Raw genomic sequence first — 20,940 nt, 5'->3', positions numbered from 1 at the left:
AGCTGTGTTTGAGTAATATATGAATATGCAGATTAAGAACAATTTTTTCACTAGTGATGAAAACGTGATGAAACACTAGTGATGAAAACGTGATGAAACACTAGTGATTTTCAACTAGTGTTTCATTGAGTTTCCAACTCATCCACCTGACCCGAATGGGGCGCTCTGGTTGGCTTATAACGTCATGAATTATTAATGAGTTTGAGAATGTAAGTTACCAAACCATCTTAACCCTTAACATGCTAAGCGCGGATTATTCCGGGATTTGGAGGAATGGCCATTCAACCACTTATGACGTCACCAATTTACACGTCAGCAGATTTTTGTGATTTGCATCTTATAGAGCTTGGATAGATCTTTCCACAGGACTATCCATCTTCAATATTGACTGCATTCCGACAGAGCTAATCGAAAAAAACACGATCAGTTTTTGGTGTAAAATTGGTGCTAAAACAGGCCAAAATACCCGTACTTGATCATGATCTCCTTTCCAGGGTTTTCCATTGATTCAGATCAAAACTTTTCAGGCCAGTAGAAGGGGTGCACAGAGTAAAAGATAGAGAAAATAAGAAAGCAGAGAAAAACGAAAAGGAAAGGAGCAAGGAAAAAAATCAGGAAACGTTCAGCAAAAAAAAGTACAAATTTTGGCTTATGCGCAGGCGCCAAAGTAAAATATTGTACATTTTTACATGGAAATTTCATCAAAATCTTCCTGCATTGTCAGAAAGTGCATTTTTAGCGAATTTAGAGAAATTTTGGACCGTAGAGCCAAGAAAATCGATTAACGGTTAAAAAAACGCGTTTTTAGGAATAATTTCATCATGTTAAGGGTTAAAGGAGCTACGTCATGGAGATTTGCAGATAATGGTCTAAACTGTCGGCTTAACCCATGAAAAACATTATCTTTGAACATCTTAAGGCAGACATACCCTTAATTTGTGGATTGAGATAAAACTTCGGCTATAAATATCGATTTGAAAAGTTTAGCCTAAATTTTTTAAGTTGCACTCCATTTCCATCCTAGCCATCCACAGCCAAAGACGCTTCAGTACTACCAGTTTCATTACTCTAATATATTAACAGTTAATAAAACGGAATTATCATATTTAGTTTCCCTACGACACAAATATAAATTTTGACTGTTCAAAAATCTGTTGAAATCCGTGTAAAAGTAAGTAACTCTTGGCATACGGAATGCAAAGTTGCCTTTTGAAACCTTCATTCCATTGTTTTGAAAAAAAAAAACAAATAATTTTAGCAGCATTGGTAAAATGTATATGACATGGCTTTTATATTTTAAAGTCAGTGACGCTTTTTTGATCAAAACGCTTCAGCAGCTTGTGCTATACCTGTTATGCGGCCAAGGGTCATTCCACGAGCCTTCAGATAACTGCCAGCGTACCCAGCGGTCTGAGCACCAAGACTGAATCCAATAATGTAGAATCGTTCAGCGAAATCCGGAGAAACGGAAGAACTGGAAATCAGGAACCTTATAAGCTCTGCCACCTGAGCCCCTACAAGCCGAGTGTTTTGAGCAGCCTGTCCATATTGAATTCTTTTTGCTCCTTTACGCCAGTCAACCAAAATCACATTGCAGTCTTCTCGGTCTAGTAAAACATCTTTCAAACGTGTGGCCCAAGTGTCTTTATTTTCTAGATAGCAAAATACACACGCATAAAAGAGAATTGTTATTATAACATACCTAGCAGAGCCGCGCAATCAAATTCAGCATATGTAAGCGTGCACCATTTAAAGGGACTGTGTCGCGGCTGAGTTTAATTTATTTTATAAGTTTTATCAAATACTCGCTATGAAACTTAATTTTTGCAAAGAAATTACTTCTATGGATTTAAATGACAAAACCGTAGCTTCGTCACAACCAAATGTGTCTCCCGGACGTTATAATTTAAAGTTACAAGCAAACAAGACTAACTTTGAAAACTGTTCAGCCCAACACTATTTCAAAAACCCATGTTGCAATCCGTTTCAATCTTCGTCACTTTCGACCATCCGTACCTTCTTTTGTATTTGCGCATGCTGTGTCAATGAAATGTTCATTCACTGTTTTAAGCGTTTATTTTTATATTTAAGTGAATTTGACGGCCTTCTCCCGTACCTAAATTTGGCTAAAATCCGTGACACGGTTCCTTTAACAATTAGATTATGAGCTCGGGATGTCTATGAGGAGATAGTTGATGAGGCCGAAGGGCGAATCAACTGTCACCATAAAGAAATTGAGAGCGAATAATCTAATTGTTTCAGTAGAACTCATTTTCCTTCAATTAACAATTTCTAAATGTTTTTCTACGTATGAACTCGCTTTAAACTTCACACTTTAGCAAAATTGCGCGCGCGGACTGAATTGTGATTTGAAACTTTTAGTTGTGAAGTCATGCTCATTTGTTCATTCAGTACTTTTGACGTTTTAACGGTAAATTTCCTTATTCTTATTTCATATAGCATTTCTAAACGTCCTTCGAAACTTCAGAGAAACGAGAAAATGTCGCCGTTCTGTAGACGACCTTTAACCACTGTATACTAATGGCTGATGTTCGTAATAGCTCAGCCAATCAGATTACAGCATTTACGTTAGAATTCTACTAAAACTCGATAGTGCACGTTAAAGCATGAACCAGTTGTTCATTTTTTTTCGAAATAAGGTAGAGCACCCTTCACTTTAGTGTACAACGGTGATAAAAAGGAAAAACATACTTGGCATCCTGTGGGTGTTTGACATTAATGGTAGATACACATAATTGCCGTTTTCCTGTGAATGCTTTATAATTTTCCCTTTAATCCAGAATCTTAGATGAAGCCGAGATTTGTAGTCCATTAGTCAAGCAAATATATGTCCTCTTTAATGGCATATTTTGTCAGAAAATTAAATTTAACTTTGTCGTTATAATTTTTAAAACGTTTTTCAAATTTACACTTACCAGTATACCCATGGATCACAAAGATCGTTCGCCGTGAAATGTCGAACTTTGGAGCTGTCAGTTTTCCTTCATCAACATCATCAATTATCCCATAGCCATCCCAGGTGAACATGTGAAACGATGTTCCAACCTTGTCTGGCTTTTGAGGAAATTGTACCCGCCACGGTTTCAAACCGGGTATCCGCTCAAAGCAGCCGTACTTTCCATAACAGACCTTTCTTCGGAAGAAACGAAAAAACCCTAAATAGATACAAAAAGCGTCAGTGAACATGCACCGATCCCTTCAGCTACCCTCTGTAGAAGCACAGTTGTCGTGTCTGTAAAGCTTAGTAAAGGACAGTTTACACGAGCAATTTTTATGTGAAAAAATATTTGGCACGAACGGAATCAAAACAATGCTGAAAGTTCTATCGACCCTTCAAAGCCATGATTTGTTTACAAATTCAGCTTCCCTGGTTGTCAAGCGACGTACATCGGCGAAACAGCTAGAACTCTTTTCATCCGAACGCATGAAATTAAATAAAGTGCTACCTCTGACAGAGAAACTCGCCGCGATTAATCTAAAATATATTTAATTAAATTCCACTTAAATTTTTTTCAACATTTGTGTAATTTACCGGTAACTTTTAGTACTGAGAACGCCCCACCTGCGCGTTTTGACAGGTAACGAAAAATATCTCAAACAATTGCAACACCAGAGTATAGCCTGTGACTACAATTGAAATCTTCTCCTTTACGAAGACGCAATAATGTATCAAGCACTTAACACCATCTCTCAACAGTGCACTGAAATCCAATAGGGAACTTTGCCTTTCCGCATGAGAATTCTTCTGTTTTGCTTTCTATTTGTTATTAATTTTATAGACCTCCTTGTATGTATTTTTGTATAAGTCTTAAAAATATTGATAGATTGCGAATCGTACTGAGAGTTTGATTGGCCGTTTTTATACTAGAGACGAGTTTCTCGTCTAGACGAGCTTCGGCAAAAATTTTGTTGCTCGTCTGGTTATGCGTCTTTAGTATAAAGACGGGCACAAGACGCGTTACCCGTCTAGACGAGCTTCCTTTCGTTATCCGTCTTTCAAGACGCATTTCGAACAGTAGCTCGTCTAGATGGGTAACTCGTCTTGTGCCCGTCTTTATACTAGAGACGCATAACCAGACGAGCAACAAAATTTTTGCCGAAGCTCGTCCAGACGGGTAACTCCTCTCTAGTATAAAAACGGCCAAAAAATTATGTGAACTCATGAACTAATGACAGCCAATACATACCCTGTGTTTGGGCAGTTAGTATCACGATAAGTAAAATAACTCCCTTCATCAACATTGATCCCTGCCAGGCTTCCACTTGATGTTTTGAGTCCGGTAAGATATCAAAGATAATTATCAATACGGGCAAAAATAAATATTTTGAACTTTACACAGGTCATTCAGTACGAACGGACCAATCAGATATAATGCAATTATAAAGCAATTCTAATGTTTTTAAACATTAGAATTGCTTTTTAATTGCATTATTTAAAAAGCTAAGAACAACCTACTTCCGAAGTATTTACAAGACCTCTTCAATCTAAATGGGGAAAGAGAAAAGCGATACAACTTAAGGAATTCCGATTATACCCTACCACGCATTAACCGGCACTATTAAGTACGGGAAACATTCTCTGAAATATTTTGGGCCTTTTTTGTGGTTCATATTGACAAAGGAGGAAAGTGGTATAGATAGTGTGAGTACTTTTAAACGTCGGATAAGGAAAAGAGACTCAACGCACTCAATTGGAGAGGGGGGTTACAAGAACTGTTATTTATACAATAGTTACATCATTACAATCACTTAATCTTCTTACAGTTACGCACAGGTTTGAAGTCTTTGAAGTTTAAAATCGAATTGTTATAATGTCAAAAACATCGCTAGAAATTGCGGACATTGAAGTCGGCGAATTTTGATGCATCTTACATTAAGCGCTCACGAAACTTGGTAATAGCCGCTGATTCGAAAGCCTGACTTTGGGCTCATATACATCTACGATGATACACAAAAATGCGGCCTACACAGAGATATATTTTGTGAAGTAGGAAAACCACTGGTCAAAAATATTGCCTGATAATAAAACTGGAGCAAAAGATTAAGGATGGGCCGATACAGGTTTTTCAAAACGATACGATATCGATACGATATTTGCCTTTTTTCTCGATATCGATATCGATATCGATACTATGACGTCATTTCCGTCCTGACGTCATTAGTTGTCACGTGACCATACATAGAACAGACCTGGCATTATAAATGTCAGCTAAGAATGTTGATTTTGGTCTTTTTGTTTCACTGTTTCATCAGCAATGTGTGGACATCAAGTCAAGGCGAGAAAAATTCAAATATTGACAAGAACAATATTTCGTTATGCCATGGATACTATCCATGGTTATGCAAAATTGCATTTTTTAAACCTGAGGTGCTGACCAGAAGACTGCAGGCTCAGGTCACGTGTGCAGTATCGAAAACGGTATCGAAAGGGCAATATTTTTCGAAAGTATCGATACTTTTCAAAATTGTCAAAATATCGGTGTATCGAATATTTGGTATCGAGTATCGGCCCATCCTTACAAAAGATCTTTCAAACGATGGCTTTTGCGGCAAAATTGGAGCAAAGGCGGCTGAAATATCGTAGCTCAAAGACAGCGGATTTTGGGATTTCAACGTGGACTGCCGCCGTATGTTTACAGTATGCGATTTTTTGTGGTTTTCTAACGGCAAAGATACAAATGAAATCTAATCGGAAGGAGATGTAAATCGTTTGGTGAGTTAGATTCATGTATAGTTTTATCAAATCTGCTTGCACATTTTTTCGATTACATTCAGTTTGCCGATAATCCCTGTTTATAAACTTTAAGTTTTCGGTTTTCGCCGTACATTCCTCTTCTACGCCTTATAATTTTGGTCTCAAAAACTGTTCGCAGAAAACGTTCATGAATACAAATGAAATTCGAAGTCTGCACTTCAATTCTTGTACAATTAATGTGGTTCTTAATACACCAGTCTATTGTGTTCCGCTTACATTTGTTAATTTGTCAAGAAATATTTAATAAAACATTTCATTCTCCATACATTTTCTTTGTAATCCTTGCGTTCGCATCTACGGTCAATGTACCGCAGGACATACTATTCGCGGACTCGGAGGTCCGCGATTTCTAGAGATGATTATCCAAAGTTTCTTGGCTTGCACGGAATGACACCAGCTCGTCTAATGGAAAAAATTGCAAATGGGAAATGTCTCCAGGCGCAATAAATATTGACGTAGGTTTATTAAGAAGTTTTGACATGTAAAGCTATTCCGATATCTATCTGTAAACAAAATTAAGATCACTTCAACAAGTACAAATACATTTTATCAAAATAGTTGGCCCTTATGAGATTTCGTAACGTAAGTTAATACTCTCTTTTTTTTATTTATGAATCGTAATTACTTTTCTTTTCTTCCACTTTGCTTTTATGTTCCTCATTAACATTCAAAATAGCGGCCCTTATGAGATTTCGTAACGTAAGTTTATACTCTCTTTTTTAATTTATAAATCGTAATAACTTTTCATTTCTTTCACTTTGCTTTTATGTTTCTCATAACATTCATGATCGGAAGTAGGATTCAGGGAGAAGGAACAGAGGAGCTTGTTGAGTCACTGTGGACACAAACAAAGCAGAAATGTTGAAATATACATCAGCTGAATTACTTGGATCTCGTAGGACGTTCGGTGGCATTATGGTAAATTACGGTCCGAGGTCGCTCCCTGGGTCATTTAATGCCTTTCATGGGTTAACCGGGTTGGGCTTCAGCCTTGGTGGTGTGATTGCAGGATACGCTGGCCTAGCGTACTGGAGGCAGAAAGGTCAGACTATTGGATGTTTTAAACACTTTTATTTATCGAGGTATATTTGCTTAAGAGCGTTACATATCCTAAACTTCTGTGAGGTCATCTACTTCTCTGGTGTCTACGTCGCGACGACCTTGATTAAATTCCTGCGAGTATAGAGAGCAATCACGTAAGAGGCCCTGCCAGGGGGGGTTCCCGTGTCGCTTGTCTAAATTTAAAAATGTGCCATGTCGCTGTTTTATTGCTCTTCATGTCGCTGTCGGTAATTAAATTGAAGGAAAATTGCTTGTCCTTGTCAGAATTTAAGTTTTTCCGTAAGGGTTGTTGTTTGTCGCGATTTTATTAGTATGCTGTCGCTACTTTTTGGTCCATGTCGCTTGTCGGAATTTACCCTGGCAGGGCCTCACATAAGTTACAGTGAATAAATTGATAGCCTTTTGTCACTTTGGGAAATCACTGCAATGAACGATTCCCCCTAACACATACCAGAACTTGAGAGGAGGAACACGTTGGACAAAAAGGATATGATGCACTACAGAAACCAGAGAAACAAGATGAACAAGAAAAACATAATCAACAAATTAAAATGAAGAGCGTGAAGAACAAAATGACCATGACAAACACGACCAACAAGAACAATAAGAGCAAAAAAAGCAGAAGAACAAGATTATTAAAACAAAAACAACCTGTAAAACAAGAACAAAAGAACAGAATCAAAGTCTCTTCGAGATATCGACGTTTTTGCATAAAGTACGAGTCGAAGGTTTATCCTGTGCATTGTTCTTCGAACTTATCATTACAGTTTCTTTGTAGTTTAGTTTAACAATTTCCTATCTTCGCGGAGGAAATGCAGCCATATAATTTTGTCAAAAATGGCTCGTCCGCGCCGGGTATTTATACACATATTCCTTAACATTACACAAATAAACAGTGCAAATTTCACCGAGATTCGACAATTCTATACTTTAAAATTGCAAGGACCTTTCGAGGCAGTCGATTACGGCAGCGAAATTAGCAAATGAAACAGCAAAATATAATTGCAGCGTAAACAAATCGTTACACTCAAGCTGCGTTTTGTCTAGGCTCTGCGAGGGTCGGATATCAAGACCCAGGATTAAACAAAAGCCATATATACAGTGAATGCTTTCGAATTATATTTGAAGATGAAATACGAAAGAATTTTGCTGTCTTTGACTGAAATTCCACTCGAACTGTGTAGATACGATCGCATGTTGTAAAGCCGATTCATGCAACATTGCTGTCATTCCCTGTCAACGCGAGGTCACGTCCCTAACGACCTAGGCTGATGACGAAATAGAGTTGCGCTTGCAGGTAGCGACCAAATTTGGCCTAATTTTTAACCGCTCCTAAGCTAAAAGAAGCCCCCATCTCTTGCGAGTTTTTTGGTATGGTTTATTTTTGACGTTTGTAATTTTTAAACGATGTAAGCGCTAGTGATTATATATTTCTGTTTTAGTTACGCAATCCATTGTTTGTGCGACGCTTTTTATAGATCGCCTTTCAGACACACGTGCGTTGAGATAAGAAAGCTGACATGTCACTTTTAAAATTGTTATATAACGTTTGTAAATGTGAGAAGTCACGTTTTTTTCACGAGATCGCAAGTGATCACCCACAGCGGAAAGTAATCCCTTGATAAATTAAAACAGTCCCTTGAGAAATTAAAAAAGTCCCTTGAGAGTTTACAAATATGTGGTTCCAAATTTTGTCCACTAACCCCTATTCTACGTTTTTAGCTTGTAAACAAGCAAAAACGTCGAAATAAAAGGATAGAATAGGAATGCCAGGTTTTTTATCCCCCAACATTTTTTTAGTTTTCAATTTCTTGCGGTGATGCAAGCCTGCCCGGGCTCCTGCTCATGTAGATGTAGACGAAGTGAAGAACGAGTTAAACAAGAATAATGAGACCAATAAGAAAAAACATGGAGATCAACAGGAGCAAAAGAGTAAAAGGAACAAGATAAATACGCTGAACAAGGCGAACAAGAGAGAACAAGTTGAACACAACGAACAAAAATAACATGGCGAACAAGACGAAGAGGTAACAAGAACAACAATAAAAGCAAGAGACAAACAAACACGAATAACAAGACAAAATAGAAGAGAAAAAACCATACTTACCACAAAACGGAGCTTTGTGGTTTGTTTTCAAGTAGAATGTTCCACTGCACTTGGTGTGATCAGCACCGTACCCCATAGTGGGACATTCACCATTACACTGCTGGCACTTGCCTTTCTTAAAGTCGGAGTAGCTTGTGCATGGATACGCTTTCCACGAGCAGCGGTTTTGTACCGTGGCAATGTAGTATTCAGTAGCTCTCATGTGTTCACAGGACACACTCTTGACCAACTCTAGCACAAAAAGAAAATAATAAAAAATACAACGGGATACAATTCAACCAAAGATAAATCACCATGTGCCACCCACACAGCGGTCGAACGTGGCGCCCATGCGCAGCTCTCGCCAAACGTGCGTCTCCAATTTCAGAAACCCTTCGTTTAAAAGCTTAACGTTAACAAAGTCACTGAAAAGTTAAGCTTTATACGCCGCTTATGCATACGAAATGTAATAATTGTTATCTCCCTAGATTCACGGCTCGTAATTTTCACAATGCTATTTTTATAACGTTTTCCTACGAAAGTTTTGCACATTTTCGAGCCATATTCTTAGGGCCTATTTATATGGAGTAGAGTTGTCCCTAGTAGAAGAGTTACCCTCTCCCCCGCGCGATCTTTTACCGAGCGTTTACATGAGAAAGTTGTCCCGTTGGCCGAGCCAAAATCTTGGCCCGGGTCGGTTCGAAAGACTGGCGAGAGTTATTTTGAAATAGCTATTATGGACATTTTGGCGGCCTTTTCTTAAATCATGCAGGAACGCTAAAACATCGATGAAGACCATTTTGGACAAATTTACCGCCGACTTCGATGTTGTTTTGGCCAATTGCAGCATTTGTGCATGCTCCGTATGTGTCAACTTGTCCCTGGTAGGCGAGGCAAAAATAACCAAACTGTTTATATGGAAAATAGTTGGCTCGCTCCCCAGGGTCACCCTATCTTCCAGGCGAGTGACCTTTCACCCAGGGTCACCCTGTCCCCCGAGCCAACTTTGCAATTTCTCATATAAACAGTTCACAGCTATTTATAAAGAAAAGTTTGAAAAGCTCTCTCGCCCGGGGTGGCTCGGTATGGGGGGTAACCTTCCTATCAGGGACAACTCTCCTCCATATAAACAGGCCCTTTGAAAATTCGGGAGGTGAAAGCTGAGAGTGGCGTTGGATTTTTTTTCGTTTGAGCGCTGTGAACGTGTACCATCCAAAACTTGCGCGCAATTCTTGAAAATCCCGAAGAGATTCGGGCCCCGAAAGCCTATATTGTTTATAAAATGGCACACACTGTATTACCGAAACGGCCTTGAAACTGAAGATTTGGGGAACTCCTGTGACTTACGAATTATGCTGAAACGACAACCAGGCTGGTCGTAACCTCCATTAGGGAAGAAGTCGATATGCCCGACCTTCCGGGAAGTCCCGAAACGTCCCGCATCTGTGTGAATGACGTCAACGTACTCAGCATCGCCTGGATCCAATCGAACCGCAGCATTCACGTTGGTAAAATATGGTCCCGCGGGATCTAAGCCTGATATGAAAAATCAGAGAAAATTAGTAAAAGTACTGTATTGTTAAAAGGAGCTTCGACGATTAAGTGGATTAATTTCGCAGATTTCTGGAGTAAACTGTTCTGAAACTAGAAGTAGGCAACGTAACCCATGAAAACTTTATCTTTGAACAGAGAAATCAAACATGGCTACAAATATCGATTCTTTGAAGACGCGCGGAAACAACTTGAAAAGTTTAGCCTCAATTTTTCAAGTTGCAATCCATTTCCATCCGAGCCATCCGCAGCTAAAGACGCTTGTTAATAGTTGCAGCACTCTAATATAGCAATTTTTAATAAAAAGGGGCCATTATTTTTGGATTTCCTGCGACGCGAATATAAATTTTGGCTGTTCAGAAAAATCTGTTAAAATACGTCACAGGCGTTTTTAAATCATACCTGTTATACGACCAAGCATCATTTCGTGTTTCTTAAGATGGCTTCCAGCGTATCCTGCGGTCACAGCACCAAGGCTGAAGCCAACAATGTAGAACCGCTCAGCCAAACCGGCAGAACCAGAAGAACTGGAAATAAGGAACCTTATAAGCTCTGCTGTCTGGGTCCCTACCAGACGAGTGTTTCCAGAAGCTCGTCCATAAGGAAATCTCGCTCCTTTTGACCAGTCAACTAATATCACATTGCAGTCTTCTCTGGCTAGAAGGGCGTCTTTCATTCGAGTAGCCCATTTATTTTTATTCTCTACATGAAAAGGAGATTGAAAACTTATGTAAGGGAAACATTATTAATAACAAGCCTAACAACAACTACAACTACAACAACAACAACAACAACTCCAAAGACAGCAATATTAGCGCAAGTTTGGCGTTAGGCTGACACTATGTTGGCACATGGTTGGCGAAGGGGTCGGCGCAATGTTGCTACTAGATTGGAAAAAGGTTAGCGAATAGATGGCAAATGTAGACGCAAGGGTTGATGAAAGCTTACCCATAAAGCCGTGAATGACAAGGATTGTTCTTCTCGAGATGTCGAAGTTGGAGGCCTTAAGTTTTCCTTCATCGTTGTCATCGATTACTTGAGAGATTTCCCTGTTGTTTCTTGTATAGAGGTGGAAGCTTGTTCCAACGTCGGATGTGTCTTGTGGCAGCCACACCCAGAAATTGTTGAAGGGTTTGTCACGGGTGAAGCAACCATACTTCCCATAACAGACACCGTTCGCTGTAATTTGGAAAAAAGCGGAGATATACCTTGTATGTAAATAAAACTAGCAGATATCGTGTTAGAGGTATTGCTTATCCCCCTGAATGGGATGACAGTCTATCCCAGATTGGTTACCTCATGATTTTATATCAGGTTGCGGCAACCTTTCTCCGGTTCTCAATTATATTCCTGGCCCCAGTTGTTCGAAGGGTGGATAACACTATTTATTGTATAAATCACTATCTAGTTGATAGCGGAGTACGTTTTGTCAACACTTATCCACCGGATAGTGATTTATCCTGTGGATAGTGTTATCCACCCTTTGAACAACTGGGGCCTGGGTAAGAAACCTGTCTTGCCCAAGAAACGAGCACCGCCGACCGGTTAGCTCAGTTGGTAGAGCGCCGGACCGCCATGCGGGAGGTCTCAGGTTCGACTTCCAGACCGGACCAACACTCAGGGTCTTGAAATAATTGAGGAGAACGTGCTACCTTTTTAATTACATCTGCGAATGGTTAGGCGTTCTAGTCTTCTTGGATAAGGACGATAAACCGTAGGCCTCGTCTCCTGCATCTTCAGTGTTACAATCAGCAGGGGACGTTAAAGAACCCACACACTCATCGTAAAGAGTAGGGCAACAAGTTCCCGGTGTTGTGGTCTGTTCTATTCCATGGGTTGGGTGGTGGGGTGAGATCATACACATGGACGGATAGCGGCTGCCAAAGGCGCCTGATATGCTGATGTCCGGTCTCATCCAATAAAATTCTAACTGTGAAGCGCATTGAGCTTTGTAAATGCGCTATATAAGCACCTATATCATTCATTCATAAGATCTGGAGGCCCCACCATCGCGTGTACATGTACTATTCTATCAACCATAGGCCATCACGTGTTTCACCACAAAAATAATAATGCAGTATAATCCCGATTTTTCGAACTACCAGGGAAAACGAAAACTGCTTCGAGAAATCAGGAGGTTTAAACTTGAAAAATCGGCGGTAAAATTACAGAGACGTACTATCAAAGCAAACGAAAATTGGTTCGAGAAATGGGGAGTTTCGTGAAACCTTGGATTCAAAAAATTGGGATACGACTGGCAAGTAATATATCATAATATATCGTTATATATCATTTCTGGCAAGAGGCAACATTTGAAATATTTACTTACCAGTTGATGCGCCAGCAAAAAGGAAACACAGTATAAAATTTAACATTGTCTTAGATGGCTGATGACTTGTGACTTTGAGATTTGGTTATAAACGCGAAGCTTAAATAGAGTTTTCTGCGACATGAGCTGCTTATGTACCAATATTAACTCCTTTATCAACCTTGTTCCCAAAGAAAGAGGCCAGCTGCAAAAGCAAACTTTCAACCGACTGTTTGACAAACACTTCAAGCAGTCAAAAGTAAGGTTTTGTAGCTTCTTGCTACCCACGTTGATTTGATTTTTTTTCAGCAACAAATCTCGAGAGAATTTGAAATACAGTCGAATACTGATTTCTCGAACCCTCAGTTTCGTGAAACTCCCCATTCCTTGAACGAATTGAATTTATATATGTTTCCCTTGTATAGTACTTCTCTGTAATTTTACTTCCCATTTCTTGAACTCGAAGCAAATTTCGTTGCACATGGAGGCTCCAATTTGGGGATTCACTGCACAATTTATTGGTACAACATTAACTGTATAATTATTTTCTCTCATAGACAAAAGCCAGCCCGTTTAGTCTATTATTCTTTCTCTTTGAGGAATTTAAAAATACTCAACAGTCCTTTGAAATATTGCTCTTTTCAACCGGATTTCTGCCCAAGTTATTGTATCCTCTATGCATCACTTTTATTTCACTCTGTTGTCAATCAAAATTAACCTTTGTGAGAGCTCTTTTCTTTTGTTTAATTTAAGCATTAGATTGGGTAAGCGAACTTGCAACCGACTGTTTTACAAACATTTCAAGCAGTCAAAAGTAAGTTTCTGATGGCTGAACAGAAGATGAGAAATTTTAAGTGTTTTCTACGAGCTGTCTACGTTGGTTTGAATTTTTTAGCAATAAATCTCGAGAGAAAATTTGAAATACAATTTATGCCAACGTAAACTGTATATTTTCCCCCATAGACAAAACACAGCCCTTTGTTAATTATTCTTTCTCCTTGAGATATTTGAAAAATCTAAACGGTCCTATGAGTGCTTCTGTCAACCGGATTTCTGCCGAAGTTTAGTATTGTATCCTCTAAACATCACTTTAATTTCACTTTGATGTCAATCAAAATTAATCAATTTTTGTCACAGCTGTTTTCTTTTGTTTAAGGGACGGACCATTATTTTCTTGGGAGGGGGGGATGAAAAATCTTCCTCTGCAAACTTTTTTTTTAGTTTACGCACCTCTGCAAACATTTTTTCCGAAATTCTTACTATTTTTTGTTATACATACCGTGTTTGCAAACAATTTATTTTGTCTTTCCAGGCCCTGCAAACAATTTTTTTCAATATTTTTCATCCCCCCCCTCCAAAAAAATAATGGTCCGTCCCTAATAAGCATTAGATTGATACTTCAGACTCCGTATGCTCTTCCCTAATATTATTTATAAGGAGCTGAAGAAAGCGACCCCCAAATGAAATAACCACGTCTAATTGTTTAATTAAGGTAAAAGTGAGTCTTTTTTCTTAACAATGCACCATCAGTCACATTGCTCGGTTGTTTAAACTACAACTGTATGCGTAGGCGAAAAGTCAAAATGATCTGTTATTTTAATGTTTTTTTTTTCAGTCCCTATTTCAGTCCCGAATACGACAAACGCAGACCGTAGAACCCCAATTTCTCGTGCCTCCAGGGTGAAATCTGCCCGGGGGGGGGGGGGGGCTACTCAAAAACGTTTTGTACGGGGAGGCTCCGCCCCGAGGTCCAACCCCTTACCCTTTTATATACCATTTTGACGGAAAAGGCACCCCTTTCATCTTTCATGTACCTATTACTGAAACAAGGCACCCCTTTCATATACTTAAAGGACCTGGCATTTACCAAAAACAGGAAGTCTTGTTGTCATGTTTATGTAGCGTTTACTAAAGTAAAATGATACAGCCATAATGTGTGTATGTTCGAAATATTTTAATTGAAGCTTCTTTAAAATACCTAAATTGGCGATATTCTTACCCTTTCATATACCTAAACTTGTGAAATTCCTACCCTTTCATATACCTGAAACATGAAAAGGTACCCTTTTCGGGCGGAGCCTCCCCGTATAGGTCATTATAGGGAGTACCCCCCCCCCCGGGGAAATCTGGAGGTTTAAGAAATCGGAGGTTAAAATAAGGAGTTTCCAGAAACCAAGGATTCGAAAATCGGGATCAGACTGTCAATTTCCACAATTTGTCAAGTTTTCACTAATTTATGTAAAGCGCTTTAAATAAGAGTAAATAAAACCGCCAAGTTAATCTTATGATGACATTTTTATAGCATGTGTAGATTTGTTATTTTGCGATGAAGAAGATTTGACAGAAATCTACCCACACACTAAATGAATATTTTAATATACAGTGGCAAAGTACAGTAGAATCCCATTTTTCGAACCCTCGGTTTCTCGAAACTCCCCATTTCTCGAAGCAATTTTCATTTCCAATGGATAGTACTTCTCTAATTTTATCTCTGATTTCTCGAAGCAATTTTCGTTTTCCCTGAATGTTCGAGAAATCAGGATTCTACTGTACAAATGTTTGATAGGCCCGAGTCAAAAGACCATCCGACCCAAATCTGACGTGATCTTATGATTACGCCTTGAAGAAATGTCCTTCCAATAGCATTTTGAATTGAATTTGTTGCATTAGAAATAGTAAGGACGAAAAGAAAGGAAAATACCTAACAAACGTGAGTGTTTGAATCACAACATATGCACACGATGCGACTTATCAACTTAATAAGTCCTCCCATGCCTTTTCGAAAGAAACTCAGGCTCATTTTCATTTCATTTTCATCATCATCATTTATAGTAAACCTCCAAGAAACCACCGGGCTTATAGAGAATGCCACCTCGGTTCTCAATAACTTAAAACAAGAGTCTGCTCGTGTGGTCACTGGCTTCATGCCTTTAGGGGCAGGGGTAATCTATTGATTTTTAAATTAAAATTGCGAAAAAATTCTCGAGTGAAGGTGGCACCCTGTTACGCCGCAAAATGTAAAAATCAACGCAAAATGTAACATCAACGCGAAATATACCAACTATTGACGCAAAATGTTACAACTTTGTTGTGAAGTGTTTTAGTTACCAAGGTTGTCCAGGGTTACTCTTAGGTTTAAAGTCCAAGGTTGCTCAAGGTTTAGCCCAAATTTGCAGTTCCTTGCTTTTTGAGTCTAGTTGACGTAAGAGTCTTTTGGGTTGTCTTAGTTCCATTTCTCAGAGTAGGCATGTTTGGGAATCAAAACTGTCCGTGTGTCCCACGAACATGGGGTCCTTGTTTGAGTTCTTAGTCCAACTCTGTAGTTTTACCATTAAAATCTAATTGGTTATTCTCTACTTTTGTTGATCATCTAACAAGTGTGTTTTCGTGGATTGAATTATGCTGTGGGATGTGCAGTAAAAGTTCCCACGCTCAGCAAACCCAAACATGTCTACATTTTACCTATATTAGAAGGGCTACTAGTTCGCTATAGTTAGTTGTGCAGTAGATGAAGAAGAAGTGCATTAAAGATCCTTGAAGAGTGCTGAAACAGTTAATGTCTTGGAACCTCTCGCATGCCAAGCGATTCGACGCAAAAGAGCTAATGTTCCTCCAAGAGCAATCCAACAACTTTCTAAGGCGAAATGTAACAACTTTTTAAACTCGAAATGTAACAATGCAACATAAAAACAACTCTGGTATCGAAGAAAATTGTTGCCCAAGGCGATTGCTTAAAGGCCATGGGTTCGATTCCCGTCGGGGACTCAGATTTTTTTTCTTTGTCCCATGCTCGTGTCATTATTGAACAACTCATTGATCTTCATTACTATATGATATTAAATATTAGTAATATTCGAGTATTCTACTGAACTCGCATTGAATTAAATCTACCTAATTTAGTTGATTTAAACGACGCATTGATGGCTGTGTTTAGCGGTTTGCACGTAAAGAAGGCGATGAACGTGTCACAATATCGAACGAACTAATTTTTAGTAGATGATATACTATGAAGCCATGACTATAACCTTTCAATTGAATAATGACAATTTCTTTATCTCGTCCTGTCGGACTAGTTACTTGGGTGGCATAATTTGACAGGCACGGCTGGACAAGAGGAATAGTTTGTTCAAGTTTCCTTATTTATATTTCAAAACCAGACTTGTTACATTTTGCGTTAAAAAGTTGTTACATTCTGCATTAGAAATTTGCTACATTTTACGTTAATAGTTGTTACATTTCGCGTTGATGCTTCATTTTCGGTTAGTTGTTACATTTTGTGGCTAAACACACCCATCTAACTACTTGTATGTCCGACGGTTAAAGTATATTTAAAATCAAAGGACCTGAAAAGTACCAGCGCTTAACCGGAGGCAGTAAGGTCAAACTACAAAATGTCATGAATACCGGTTTATTTATCAGGATATCTCTGCTCGAGGGCGTAACATTTCATTGTTTACTTCATCTACTTGTCTGGTGTCCGCTTCGTGAGGACCTTGTTTAATATCCTGTAAGTATAGATAGAAACCACGTAAGTTAAAATGAACAAATTTGAAACCTTTTGTGCGCTTTCCCTCAAACGCACACCAGAACTTTAGAGGAGGAAAAAGGATGAGGTGAGAAACGAGAGAAACTAGATTCATAAGAAAAACACGATGAACAAAGAACAGAGTAAAAAGAACGAGATGAACAAGACAACACGACCAACAAGAAGAAGAATAATAAGAGCAAGAAAAACAACGAGTACAAAGAGAACAACAAGTTGGAAGAACAGAACTGAAGAATAGCATACTATTCGCGACAGTCCCTTTCGCGCTTGCGAATAAGAGATGAAGATATGCGACCGCGCTTAAGTGAGTTGGAAGCGGAAATGGAAAGGGCAAGAGAGGGAGGGAAAAGAAAAAGAACGGTAATATAGAGAGGCAAGCGCGAAAGGAATAAACAGCAGGTCTTGACCACAACAGCCCGGATTCTAACGCGAACTGGGCCGAAATGAGATGCAGGGCTCTTATTTATAATCACGCTTTTAATAACATAGAGAATGACAACAATAAGGAGAAGATAGAGGAACAACGAAGGAAAAAAGGGAAATAAAGAACAAGATGGACAAGACGAACAAGTTCAACAAGAAAAAAACAAGTTGAACAGGACGAACAAAATTAACATGGGTGAACGAGAAAAGCAAGCGACAAAAACAACAAACACAGAAAAAGACGGAATAGAAGAGAAAGAAGCATACTTACCGCAAAATGGAGCTTTCTTGTTTGTTTTCAAATAGAATGTTCCACTGCGTTTGGTGTGATCAGCACCGTACCCCACTCAGCATCACTTTATTTATTTGCATGAGTCACTTTGCTCGGTTGTTTAAACTTCAATTGTATGCGTAGGCGAAAAAGTCAAAGTTATCTGTTCAGGTATTCAAATGTTTTTTTTTTTTAGTCCCATTTTTAAACTGTGGTATTTGGCGTATACGACATTGCAGAAGTAGAAAATACAAATGAATGCCTATTTCTTGAACCTCATGAGACAACGAAAAGAATATTTGTGCTTCGAGAAATCGGGGGTAAAATTAAAGAAAAATACTATTAAAAGGAAACGAAAATTGGTCAGTCGAGAAAAAAAGAGTTTTGAGAAACTGAGGGTTCGAAAAATCGTGTAAAACTCTGCATCGGGTTTAGTGACCTAGAGGGACCGGTGCTTATCTGTAGCATGAAGCGACTAGCTAGGAGTATTTCTTCTCCTCTCTGCTGGATGGGATGCTACACCATCGCCGGTACCTCTCTTGCTGTTACTGATTTATACACCTGGGTGGGAGAGGCACTGTAAAGTGTAGATGTCTTCCTCAAGACCACAACACAGTGACCCTGGCCAGTGCACAAACCCGGACCACTCGATGCTGACTCAAGCGCGCTAACCACTAGGCCACATCGCCTCTCATGTGAGTTGAGTATTCGTAAGCAGTGGTGTTTAAATTTAGTGCACGGCACGTCATAAGTTATGTAAACACCTCAGCTGTACGTATTCTACAACCCTCTGTAAAAGACCCAGTGGAATCTGAAAAAAGTCACTGGGTTTGCCAATTTTCCACTGGGTCGGCTTATTTGGGCTCGTTTCTAAAATAAGTTTATTCGACATAAGTCACAACGCACAGTCACTGGGGAAGCACAAAAATGGGCGGGTAAATTCAAAATATTCGCTGGGTACCGGGGAGACTAAATTTTCACTGGGTAGGGGAAAATAATCCACTGGGTCGGGTTCCACTGGGTCTGTTACAGAGGGGTGTTATTCTCTAAAACGTGCAATAATGTCGACGTAGCAGCTGTCTGGAGTGGTTGTTCGACACACCGCTGATCACCAAGAGATAGGAAGTCAAACTGGAAGTCGAACGGAAGGTTTCAGTATATTTTACGTTGAGGCAAGGTCCGGTTTTACGAGTTTCTTCTAACTTCGGTTACAGTAAAAACCCGCGTTTAAGAACTTAGCTTTTTCCCAACTTAGCCTAAATAGGTTCTTATAGAAATGGTATTTAATTAGGCTACTTAGGTTCTTAAATAGGTTCTTAATTTGATAGAGGCACTAGCGATCAATCAGCACTGATAACTACACTACAGGGAATATATACTAGTTATGCAACGCTTTCGAGTGGTATACTATGGAATATCCCACGAGTCACTTGTATTTTCTCGGTATACACACGAGCCTTTAGGCGAGTGTGTATACCAAGAAAATACAAGTGACAAGTGGGATATTCCATAGTATACCACAAGAAAGTGTTGTGTAACTATTTTATACCATGCCATAGAAAATACGCTTACTAAATTTCGTCGAGAATACAATTCGCAGCGCATGATGGGAAGGTTAGGTTGAATACCGTCGACTATACAACGGCTTTCCTGTATTCTGATTGGCTGTATTTTCTATGGCATGGTATAAATTGCTGTATTAAATACTTAGTAGAATACAGTTTAAATATTTATCTTTCCAAAGGTTTTTACTATCTTCAGTCTAGCTCTATAAACTGACAAAGTATGAGCAAAATCGATTTTGTGACCATGGTAACGGTTTCTTTGATTTCTACTGACACTGTCGAGGAAAACTCTAGGTGCTGGTGCTTAATCCTGAACTAAGGACTGTATCTTTCGATTTATAAATTCGTTTATTCCTTCATTCACTTCTTTACACTTTCAATTCCGTTCTGTTCTGAGGCTTAACCTCTTACAGCAATGTCTTATACATAGGGAAATACAAAAAATGTGCGGTTACAAACTTTAAATTGGTGAAGTCTTTCGCTTTTTACAGTCATTCTTTATTTTACAATTCAGAGTATGTGATCTACCCAATACATAAATCTGCCACGCGCAGTTCGTGGCGTCAAAGCGTGATATTACAACAATGTCTTATGCACAGGGAAATACAAAACAATTACAAACTCTAAATTGTTGTGGTTCCAACTCTTTCTCTAGTTACAGTCATTCTTTGTTTTTCAATTCAGAGTGCCTGATCAACCCTATACATAAATCTGTCACGCACAATTCGTGAAGTTACGGCGATAAAAACATTATATTGCGTGATGTATTATACTAGCATAGACTGTTTTTAGCGAAGAGACACGCTTACTTTTAGTTGATCTTAGTCTTACTTTGTTTACGATTATGGAATTGATTTTTTTTTTCTAAATTGGTTTAAGTTTTCAACCATCTGTTACCTTTTTAAAGAATTCTAAAAGATTACCATTGAATATAATTAAACCAAACTAGGAATTTTGCTCACTTTCGAAGTGTGATGTACCGGATTTAACTACAATTCTAGCCTAGTTAGTGAGCTCAATGTATAACAACTCCAACAGCAACTAAGAATTTTGTTATCATAATCAGTCAAAACTAACCGCATGCGTATTATTCTGACCTGCTTTGGAGTAAAAAAAAACTAATCGGAACTATTTTCTCGTTAACAAATTATTTACAACGAGCGACAAATACAGTTTGTCGATCGCGGGTCAATTTTCGATTGAGGCTTAAAGCCAAAACCAAAATGATCAGTCCAACCAATCAGAAAAGACATAGACAATCCAGTGAACCAATCAAAACTCGGCAGATACATGTAGCTGGCGCATAGCACAAGAAACTGTGGGTTAGCCAATCACGATTGGATTTGGCTTCA

The 20,940-nt window shown here is 38.8% G+C and overlaps 2 protein-coding genes across 4 annotated transcripts in view; both read right to left on the bottom strand.

The window, feature by feature from the left end:
* Positions 1 to 13,220, bottom strand: part of LOC144639323 (pancreatic lipase-related protein 2-like) — a 35,026-nt gene extending 21,806 nt beyond the window's left edge. Inside the window, exons 1-6 of one of the 2 annotated variants that reach the window (XM_078498642.1) lie at positions 12,805 to 13,220; positions 11,424 to 11,654; positions 10,878 to 11,177; positions 10,272 to 10,460; positions 8,946 to 9,176; positions 6,828 to 6,949 (exon numbers count right to left, since the gene is read on the bottom strand). In XM_078498642.1, coding sequence (XP_078354768.1) covers positions 6,942 to 6,949; positions 8,946 to 9,176; positions 10,272 to 10,460; positions 10,878 to 11,177; positions 11,424 to 11,654; positions 12,805 to 12,850 — 1,005 coding nt within the window. In that variant the 5' untranslated portion in view covers positions 12,851 to 13,220 and the 3' untranslated portion in view covers positions 6,828 to 6,941. Of the gene's footprint in view, positions 1 to 6,827; positions 6,950 to 8,945; positions 9,177 to 10,271; positions 10,461 to 10,877; positions 11,178 to 11,423; positions 11,655 to 12,804 lie in introns of those variants that run through there. The other variant, XM_078498641.1, reaches the window with a different exon arrangement.
* The window catches only part of LOC144639320 (pancreatic lipase-related protein 2-like), a 97,798-nt gene that overhangs the window by 21,848 nt on the left and 55,010 nt on the right, over positions 1 to 20,940 (bottom strand). The window lies entirely within an intron of this gene.

The sequence above is a fragment of the Oculina patagonica genome, chromosome 14 (assembly GCF_052425735.1).
Source record: "Oculina patagonica isolate OP01 chromosome 14, crgOcupat, whole genome shotgun sequence".
In the NCBI taxonomy this organism is placed as follows: Eukaryota; Metazoa; Cnidaria; class Anthozoa; order Scleractinia; family Oculinidae; genus Oculina; species Oculina patagonica.
Note: the sequence above shows the minus strand (reverse complement) of the source record. Positions and strands in the feature narration are given on the sequence as shown.